The sequence below is a fragment of the Octopus bimaculoides genome, chromosome 23 (genome assembly GCF_001194135.2).
Source record: "Octopus bimaculoides isolate UCB-OBI-ISO-001 chromosome 23, ASM119413v2, whole genome shotgun sequence".
In the NCBI taxonomy this organism is placed as follows: domain Eukaryota; kingdom Metazoa; phylum Mollusca; class Cephalopoda; order Octopoda; family Octopodidae; genus Octopus; species Octopus bimaculoides.
The window spans coordinates 18072514-18083530 of NC_069003.1; the positions used below are offsets into that span (position 1 = coordinate 18072514).

Below are 11017 nucleotides of genomic sequence, written 5' to 3' on the forward strand. Positions count from 1 at the left end.
CTTCAGCCAGGTCGCCAGATAACTAAACTCACCTCACAACCATTGGAGACTTTGGAAAAGCCAAGGGCAGAACTCTTTCACTTTCTAAGAAAAGAAAAAGTAAATATTTTGGCTAGACTAAGAACCTGTGAGAATTAAGATAAATAACCTCCAATACAACATCAACAAATATCTTCATAGCACAAGACAAAGTAATTTTATTAAATAAGAGCAAAACAGTATTATATTTAATGTAGCAAGTATCAAAAAGTTAATTAGAAATTAATACGCTGTGCATCAATGACTTCTATTTTAATTATTTCAGCAAATATGGGAAACAACTTTGGACAGATCTTGATCTAACTGGAACTCAAAAGATCTTAGACTTCACCATACTTGGTAGATATTAGGACATCCCAATATATCTGTGAACCCAAATGTCACAGCACAACATTGTACTTGCTCTTATGAAAAAGAATAAAGATAAACTCAATCATAATTCTATGACTCAAATTCAGTGAATGTATACATTTTTATAGAGGGGAGGCCCTCACAACAAAAATTACAGTAACTTTTCAGAGATTAACAAGAAAACTATACACACTACAAACAGTTTTTTTTTTCATCTCTTTTATATTACTATGACCTGGACAATGTTTTCATATTGAGAAGCTGTCTACACGGAAAAACCAGTGAAGCAAATGTGCCTACTGAACAATTTGTCCATTTGTTTCATGGTTCACTTGGCAGATTCTAGAGGTAATGATAATACAATAGGCAGTAAAATGGTTAAACACCAGAGCTGATGACTCACCATGGTCTATACATAACCACCATGGTCTGCTACATACAAAAGGAACATTTAGGGCTTACTTGCTGTATGTTTGTTGAGAATACACATGCACACAAATACAGCTGAATATTTGGGATTACCTTTATGTTTCTGCTTCCTTGCTCCATGTATAATTTTTTGATATATCAAGGAGACATTGAATAATAATAATTTTTACTACTGTAAGCACAGGGCCTGACATTTTGGGGGAAGGGGCTAGTCGATTATATTGAAACTAGAGCTAATAATAATGTAAGGAGACTGTAATAAGTACCAGGTGGAAAGATGGTTAAAAGAAAAACAGAAAAGCTATGACTTGCATAGGCGCATTCAGGTCTTGCTGACATATTCAGTCAGCTTAGTTTGTGGTGTGTGATGGTGGTGAAACAGATTTTATAATTATTGCTGATGGGTGGGGGAGGAAAAGCAGAGACTACAGAAAATGCAAAATGAAATGCATACAACATACTTTGACTAATGTAGAAAACAACCCACCAGCAATAAGAATGTTTTACTTTTGACAAGATCATAAAGATTGTCACACCTAATTTGACCCATCCAACCCATACCAACAAGGAAAAGTGGGCCAAAGAAAAAAAAAAAGTTTATATTTTGCCTGGTACCATCTACAATTCCAAATATGGGGAAATACTGAAATTTGAAACTGTGACATTGATACTGCACAAGGATATTTTTCATTATTGTGAGTAACTATATTAGCTAAATATAACTGCTAAAGTGAAGAAAGCGTAAGAACTAGAGGCTAATTAGTTAATAATCAAATAGAACATAAGTGACATTTTCAGGATTTGTTAAAAACTGCCAAGTCCTGAGACTAACATGCCAATGGAGGTGATTTTAGATCATCTCTCAATCTGCAAGAAATATAAACTTATCATCATCACCATTGTTTAACCCTTTAGCATTTAATCCACCCTCATACAGCCCAAATATTCTACCTGTTTTATGTTAAAACTGACCAGATCAAGCCTTTCACACCTACCCAGAATGTCACTCTAAAAATATACAATCACATCATTGAAATCTAAAAGCTACATGATTAAGTTTTTGTATCACCGAACCAGATGGCAGTCTCAGGCAGTTTGGTATCAAAAGGGTTACATGCAATTTTCTGCCTTGAAAATCATTTAAAAAAAAAAAATTAACACCAATATTTGTCTCCTGTTTAAAAAAGAAAAAAAGGGTTCAGCTCTAAATAGGTTAGGACCAGCATTTAGACTAAGAACTGAATAGTTGCTTGTACAAACAAATATTTATCTAGCAAGGATACAAATACAGCCTCCTATTCTGGTACACCAGTGCACTAACAAGTTTTCTTCATTACCAATTACTGGCTATTATCTCTTTCCTCATTTTTCTTTTTTTGGTTCATAAATCATAAGTGTAGGCATGGTTGTGTGTTAAGAAGTTTGCTTCCCAACCACATGGCTTTGGGTTCAGTCCCATGAATGACTTTCATCTAACCTTCATCACTTGAACTCCATGTTTCATACTGGTATGAGCTGGACAGTTTGACAGGATTCAATAAATAGGTCCACTGACTTCAAGCTCCATCATCTGCTTTGGCATGGTTTCTCCAGATGAATGTTCTTCCTAACATCAACCACTTTTACAGCACTCTGCACACTTTATTCATGACACCAGCACTTGTAAGATCATTGGGTGGGACTTCAACAGAAAGGAAGATGACTTTATACTAGGAAATAAGATGATAAAGTATGAAAGATGATGATGATGGAAATAAAATTGATAGATAATCCCAAGTTTGGTTTTACTATTACATGAAATCCAGAGTTAAGTGGTTCCTTTATGTTTCTCTTAAATCCACTTTAAAATACCGGGATATAAATTTCAAAAGTGGCTCAAGTACTCAGTGTCATAATTGTTTCAAGCCCACATGACATCTGACAATTTCCATATAAAAATACAAAGCCATCTCTGTTCAGCGCCCACGAAAGTATTGATAGCATATATAACACTATGTCACTGATTTTCTAGGAACTTATATGCTTTAGCTTTCAATATGTTGACCTAGTTATTTCAGGCAGAACTTCAAGTGCTCTGCTGAAATGAGTTAACAGATGAATGCTTTAAACCAGGCCTGGTTAACTCTAATTACATTGCGGGCCACTTTAATCACAGAAAGTTTTGTGAGGGCCGCTTGTATACTAACAAAATTGAAAGCATTTTGCTTTCTCATCAACATCGTTTAACGTCTGCTTTTCATGCTAGCATGGGTTGGACGATTTGACTGAGGACTGGTGAACCAGATGGCTACACCAGGCTCCAATCTGATTTGGCAGAGTTTCTACAGCTGGATGCCCTTCCTAACGCCAACCACTCCAAGAGTGTAGTGGGTGCTTTTACGTGCCACTGGCACGAAGGCCAGTCAGGTGGTACTGGTAATGGCCATGCTCAAAATGGTGTATTTTACATGCTACCTGCACAAGAGCCAGTCCGGCTGCACTGGCAACGCTGGGCACAGGTGCCATCACGATTTCGCTTTTGCTTGCCACAACAGGTCTTCGCAAGCCGAGTTTTGTGTCCAATGAAGGAGACGACATTGGCATGGGTGCCAGTCGTCAAATTTAGTTTGATTACGATTTCACTTGCCTGAACAGGTCTTCGCAAGCGGAGTTTAGTGTCCAATGAAGGAAGGTATGCATAAGTGGGCTAGCTACACCCCTGGCATAGGCCTTGGATTTAGGTCTCACTTGGCTTGCCGGGTCTTCTCACGCACAGCATATTTCATGCTCTTATTACAATAATGAATGAATGATTACTGATTCAACACTAAATATTTTGTTGCAAAAGCAGTATCTTTCTTTTTTATTTTTCATTACAATCTTTAATTTTTGATAAAAGCTTTTAAATGTTTATTTAAATAAACCCATTTCTAGAAGGTATTGAACATGCCGCAAGATAAAAGTCTGTGGGCCTCAGGTTGGGCAGCCCTTCTTTAAACCAGCTGGTCAAATAAACTTGAACTCATAATTCCAGTATTTTTAAAACCATTCCACTTCCTTCTTTGCTGTTAATCCAGCAGAACATCTAGGCTGTGAGTTGGGGTGGGGGGAGAGAGAGAGAGAGAGAAAGACAAGGACTGCATTGACACTTGGCTGCTATTCATTTTCTCGCCGAATAGACTTCAGTGAAGTGGCATGAGGGAAGTGCCTTGCTCAAGGACACAGTGCACTATGCAATCTAGGAGTCAAATTCAAGATGGAAACATTAACTGATGTAGTCCTAGATACATTACATTCAACTCAATACCAAAGTATGAAGATCATGCAGTACATTATGGAATATAACAATATAATAGTACAGTTTTAAATTCTTATGATGTCATCATCATCATCATATCAATGTATACTTTTCTATGCTCGGATGGATCCAAAGGAATTCATTGAAGCAAATTTTCTAATCGGATGTCCTTCCTGTTGCGAACCCTCACCTGTTTCTAATATTTTCCCCTTGACTGAATATATTTTCACAGAAGAGTGGTAACATAGGTTACAGTTTGTATGATAGTGACACCCACTTACATCACAATGTAAGGACATGGAGGCACACATATGATGGGCTTCTTTCAGTTACTGTCTACTGGATCCAAGCACAAGGCCTGTCAGTTTGATGCTATAGTAGAAGATACTTATCCAAAGTGCCAGGCAGTGGGACTGAAACTGAAACCATGTGATTGGGAAGTGAACTTACTTAACTACACAACCACGCCCACTTGTACAGTGAGCACTTCTACAGACATTCCAATAATGAGCTTGGGAATATTAGAAATACAGAGTTTCAAGTGCAAACAAAACGGAAAGAAGTATTTGGCCTAGAAACATAATCCCAGGCAAGTTTAGCAAGATATTCCACCACCACAAAACTGGTTTCCATAATTCATGGCATCAACATCTTCAGAACCTAACTAGTTGCCATTAATAGGGAGGGAAAAAAAAAAGCCCCAAAATATTGATTCCTTCATGTTTCAAGTTTTACTGAAATTACTCCCACCACCATACTATACTTATTTCATGGATCCCAACAGGGATGATGTGGATCTAAATCATAGAGGACTGAAACTAAATACAAACAAACGTTCAATTTGGAACCTGCACTGCCACACCAATCAGTAGGAATGCTCCAATGACACAGCAAGAACTAAAGTGAGATGGAAATTCATTCACACCCTCTGAGTTTTGAACCATCACTCAGATTTTCAAAACTCAGGAGCACAACTTACCATGCCACCATAAAAGGCATTAATGCCATTGCGAATATGTTTCAACCAATCAGCATTGGCTGACTCGTTATGGTTGATGCAGGAAGTATGCAAATTTTGTCAAATAGCTTGACCAATGGTTCTGGAAACTTTTGCTTAGTATAAAAAGCTTAAGAATTCGACTTCTGACAAGAGCCACTTTGCAGACCACACAAAGCCATGTCACATGGCTCAGTGAGTCTGTCTCACCTTCTTTTACTTTTTCTCATTTAACATGTTTATTTCGTATTCGTCAAAAGGCAACAACCTAAAATTGCAATGTTGAATCATACACATAAACTTACAAGCAGTTTATTTTGTCGCCAGCAATTAAGAACTACTTTCATAACCCTTTCCCATCATGTTCGCTATCACATGTTCCATTAAATTAAATATATGTACACATGTAAATATAAACAAAGCAGAATAATAGTATATATAAACTCATTAGTGTTGTCATTCTTGTTTTCACATGCATCCTACCTCATATTGCGAAGCCATGAATGAATGAATTAAAACCCACTCTAAAATATCGATCCTTTATCTTTTATTTGTTTGTCATTAGACTGCAGCCATGCTAAGACACTACCTTGGATGGTGTAGTCAACAAATTTAAGTTTGGTACTTTATCGGTCAACTCACGGGCACTTAAGCTAATGCCAATTGACGGTCTTCAAAGAGTTTCCATCAACCAAATTTACTAACATGCCATTGGTCAGTTAAGAGCTGCAGATGACATGCACAAGATTCCGCGCAATAGGACTCAACTCGAAACCATGTGGTTGTAAAACAAGCTTCTTAAACCACACAGCCATGCTTAGCGTCACTGAAATATTCTAGTCTTTATCTAGAATTAGACAGAGCAGGCACATTGGCAGAAAGGTGCATTTAATTCCCTGGGGAAACTATGTCGAAATTTCAAAATCTTGTGGAGGATGTTGAAATCTCAGCACCGCTATCCTACACACGCCAAACTGCAACTTATAAGAAACCAAAAACTGGAAGAAGCCTATCACAATAATCACAGAATAACTTTTATCTATAGAGAATAATCTTGATACAAAACAGATGTAATTTGGCTGTCACTAAAACTTTTCTATCTTCAATAGCTCTCGCCCCCTAAAGCCTCTTCACACACTCAGTAAGTGTTCTTCCGATAACACTAATTATTGAAACAGTTAAGATACACAAAAATCACCTCCTGCCCATCTTTAAAGAAACTGAAAGGTAAACGAGAAAATTACACCTAGATAGAAGTAAACGGTTAAAAAAGTCATAATATAATAAGTGTGTATGTGTGTGTGTGTGTGTATATATATATATATATAATTGCAAATTCTTGACATAGTTTCACGACTATTGTTGGGTGAGAGTGGATTGACGAGTGAAACCAGTTTGGGGTTGAGGACAGAGGGAGGGGCGTGGTGAAAGAACGGTGAGTCAGAGCAGGAGCAGGAGGGGAAGACAGTTAAAAGGAAAACGTTGGAGAAAGAAGAATGGAGAGAAAAAGAAAACAGTATACTACCCCGCCCCCACTAAAACACCCACGCAATGTCCGTCAACAAGAAATTTACAAGTTTGAGAATAAAATTAATAAAGGCAAAGAATTGTTCTACTGTGCCCGGTACCATGCCACCACCACATCTCTCAACCATGTGTGCGTATATGTGGCCGCTGAGACTAACGATGGCGATGGTGTCAGCCGAGAATTATCTTGCTCCAGTTACAATAACTATACCAGAAGTTTTGGAGGGAAAAAATATGACTGACAAACCGACCAGAGATAAATCGCCAAATAACTATTCTCCCCATCCTATATCACACGTGTGTGCATGCGTATGTGTATATACATTATATATATATATATATATATATATATATATATATCTTAGAGAGTGCTTCTTTTGGATTTATGTTTTTTTACAAACTATATATATATATAAAACTACTGCCATCTAATAAAAAGGTTACACTCAGGGTCGGCTCAAAGTACAGGCTACTCGAGCAGTCGTCCGGGGCGGCGAGTGCATTTTAGTCTACATTTTCAGTTTTTCTCCTTATCATATAGTTTCAAAAAATTATACTTATAAGGGCGCCGAAGTTCAGCTTGCCCGGGGCGCCAGCAACCCTAGGGACGGCCGTGGTTACACTCAACCTCATTTTGCCGTAATATACTCCTACACTATGTCTAAGTTGCTAATTATATTAGTAATAAACAACAGCAACTCACTCCAGTTGTTTTAATTTAATAAACGGTGAAAAATAAGGGAGGGGGCAAGGTCTTAACCTATTCTTGCCGATTTAAATGACTGTCACAAAAGAACTTTTCAAGTTTCGTTTCTTCAGCAAAACCTGTTGATTAGTCAGCAACTAATCGCTTTCACAGAGATCTTTAAAAGGCACGACTTGCAAAATATACACACACACACACACACACACATATATAAACGCATGTCTATTGCACGCCCTGCAAATTTCAATGGATCCAGTGAATACCAGTAATATACTCAGATATACACACACTTCAATATCTCCGTCTATACACATAAAATATTAAAACCTTCCATTAAATAGTTAATCCAAAATACTCAAGATGACAATTACTAGAGTGATAGACCTAATCCATCGCCCGGTTTAACACCGCCTTCTCGTGCTTGGATGTACTACTGCATTTGGTAGAGACCACTCTTTTGTATGTATTCAAATCAGATCTTTAGATTAAAAAGATACTTCATTTCTCTCTCTCTCTGACCAGTTTCAGAGGTCCCTAAAAGTATCAAAGGCATTGCTTTTCCCTATACCTAAAAGATAAACAGACAGAATTTAGAACCCAGATCAACCCTGATTAAGCGAACCCATGATCAAAAGCATAGCAGCCACGAACCATCCTTTCTTTTTACACTATATACAAAAGTGTAACTTTTAAATGGATTCCGCTACTTTTTTTTAAAGGTATAAGTAGAGAAAGAGAGATTTGGCTGCTGTTTCTAGCAGTGGAGATGGCCCGAACAATTGTATTTATTGTACTGGAAGAATCCAGATTGAATCTATCATAGTAAACTACTGAAGCGCACAAAAACAGTTTCACAAGGGAGGTGGAGAGTAGGCTAGGTGATAAAAAAACCCAGTTTAGAAAGTCTATCTATGGAGGAATTGGTCAAATAATAACACTAACCAAATAACTGATCTTTCACAGAAATCGATCAACGAACAGTATTGGTTGTATTGAATGGAAATAATGAATATATACAGAATAACCATCACTGATCGGGTATTATCACTACAGCTCAGTTTATAGTAAACAAACGAATTTATAAATAAGGCAAAGGCAAAATAAAACGAGATGTGGAGCTAAGGTTTTAAAATATATGTGTAGCAGATGTGAAAAATGAGTTTACGGAAAAGGAAAGAAAAACAAAGCCGAAATCTAAAGATTGAAAAATACGCGAAATATATAGAGAGGAAGCTACCCGGAATAGGCAGACATTTTAGACTAAGAATTTTAACAACTGTTAGAACTGTGGTGGAATTGTAGCGATGATGAAATAGACATTAACTGAAATAAGAAACGATTCTAAATAGTTTTTAAAAAATTAACCCCCAATATATAAATAACTTCATTTATTGCAATCTCAAATATTTCTTAATGCAAACGGAAGCTCATGTCAATACCCGGTAATAATGAACAGACATTTATTTATAAAACGATACCTGGGTATATTTATGGAAATGTTATAAATATAATATAAAGCTACTTCAGAATACACTGAATTATATTTAAAATAGTAAAAATACAATCTAGTTTCGGTAAAAATCCAATATTTTTTCTTTGTTAAAATATTAGAAAGCCAAAATCTGCAATGATTGGCAGATAATTTATATGAAATTATGAGGATAAAAAAGAAAAACTGTTGACGGAGGAAGATCATATATAAATAGAATCAGGTCGAGTCAGGAGAGAAAATATATTAGTCGGGGGAGGGTTATTTTCGGCAAATGATGTAAAAATGATTGCAGTTTTGCAGTCACCAAGCTAAATGTACCACAAACAAAATTGCAGTCGGGTTTTTATAAACGCATATTTGTTAATGACTTAATTTGTGTATATGTATATATATATATATATATATATATATATATATACACACACACAAATACACATACTCAATAAGGTAGTGTTCTATGTCTATATTAATGGTTTGGTGCTAAAACTCTAATTAAAGTTATAATTAGCAGCAAGAGCTTTGATTAAAGGGGTATTATTAACAGACACTGAATGCATAGTTTAAATTTAATTAAGTAAAAACAAAAACAAAAAACCCGCTGTTATATTGATGTGACTTCAGTGAGTCTGACTATAAATACTAAGATTGCAGAAATATATATTATTTTCATTATGAAGAAGTACTAGAAATGAACAGACAGGTAAATACCATCTCAATGAATATTGCTTTAACTATCCTATATTTAAATTGGCCTTTTGATTGAGCATTTACTCGTGGATAGCACATTCATTATGTGTATTCTTAAATACAGGTAAAAGCGCAGTCAAAATACTAATTTGAATTTAGGACTGAAAAAGCGAAGTACGCATCTCTCTCTCTCTCTCTCTCTCTATATATATATATATATATATATACATACAATAGTGAGATACAGTACAACTTAGGTGTTTAAATTCAAAAGGGAAGTCGATAAAAAGTTTTTTTTCTCTCTAAACAAGGAAATATTTAAGAGAAATCCCAACTTACTTGGTAAGCCATTCATCGGCCTCGGCCTTGTATTTTCCCGATTCTATTTGTAAACGTGCTTTCTCCTTAGCCATTTCATCCAGCAGTTTCCTGGCATCATTCAACTCAGACTCGTACAAAGATTTGATGTTTGTTACCTCACGAGATACGGTTTCCTCGGACGACCGAACCTGAACCATCAACCGACTATTCTCGGTTTCCAATTGACGCACCCGATCGATGTAATTAGCAAGACGATCATTTAGACTCTGTAGTTCTTCTTTCTCTTGGATACGAGAGAGCCTAGCCGGGGATGGAGCCCTGCCCCGACGGAGAAACGACGACGAGCCGCTCGATGTACCGGCACCCTCTGCTTCCGCAGACATTCCAGACGACGATATTGTCGTGGTGGTGATGGTTTTACGTGTTTTCGATGACATTTTGTCTTATGGATGATCAAAGAAAATGTATTTGGTTTCTTTTTTTGTTTCCAAAATTACTCAAGAGTTGTCTATTTTAGCAGACAATGATTCTGGGATTGGAGTGCGATGTAAAAGTGGAACGGCTCACGGGTACCATAGAAAAACGATAAACGTGCAACCCAAACTTCACGACTCAATTCAGTCTGGAAGAAGTTTTGGTTTTCTACAAGACTGCTGCCACGTGTGAAGAAAATGTCAATTAATCGAAGACAGCTAAAGTCTGTTTGCAAGACTTTACAAAATCTCCAGCTGCACCAACACTAAACAATCATCAATTAGTGCAATATGGCGGGGCACATGCGCGCCTCGTGTCACGTGATAAAACCGGCAACTTCAGCACGCTCACTCTCTCTCTTTCCCTTTCTATCTTCCTCTTTCCTTCTTTCTCCCCATTTTCCCTCTCGTTTATATGGATCATTCTGTCTGTCTCTCTCTCTCTGTGTCAGTAACTAACTTCCTCTCTGGTTATATCACAACCCGCTTCAGTCTCTCACTCTCTCTCCGTCCTTATACCACAGACCTTTTCCTCTCTGGTTATTGACACCTCCCTCTTTCTCTTTCACTCTTACCTCCGCACTGATTATACCATTGCCTTTTCGCTCTCTTTCTCGCCAGTATTCGCTCTTGTGTATATCATTGCTCTCTCTCTCTCACTGTTACCAATTTTCTCTCTGGTTATACCAGTCTCCTCCTTCTCCTTCGTAATATATAC

General features: G+C 37.0%; 1 protein-coding gene across 2 annotated transcripts in view; it reads right to left on the bottom strand.

The window, feature by feature from the left end:
• LOC106870535 (lamin-B1) overlaps window positions 1-10655 on the bottom strand; it is a 57377-nt gene extending 46722 nt beyond the window's left edge. Inside the window, exon 1 of one of the 2 annotated variants that reach the window (XM_052976025.1) lies at window positions 9845-10655. In XM_052976025.1, coding sequence (XP_052831985.1) covers window positions 9845-10263 — 419 coding nt within the window. In that variant the 5' untranslated portion in view covers window positions 10264-10655. The remainder of the gene's footprint in view (window positions 1-9844) is intronic. The other variant, XM_052976024.1, reaches the window with a different exon arrangement.
• Window positions 10656-11017: the final 362 nt, after the last annotated feature.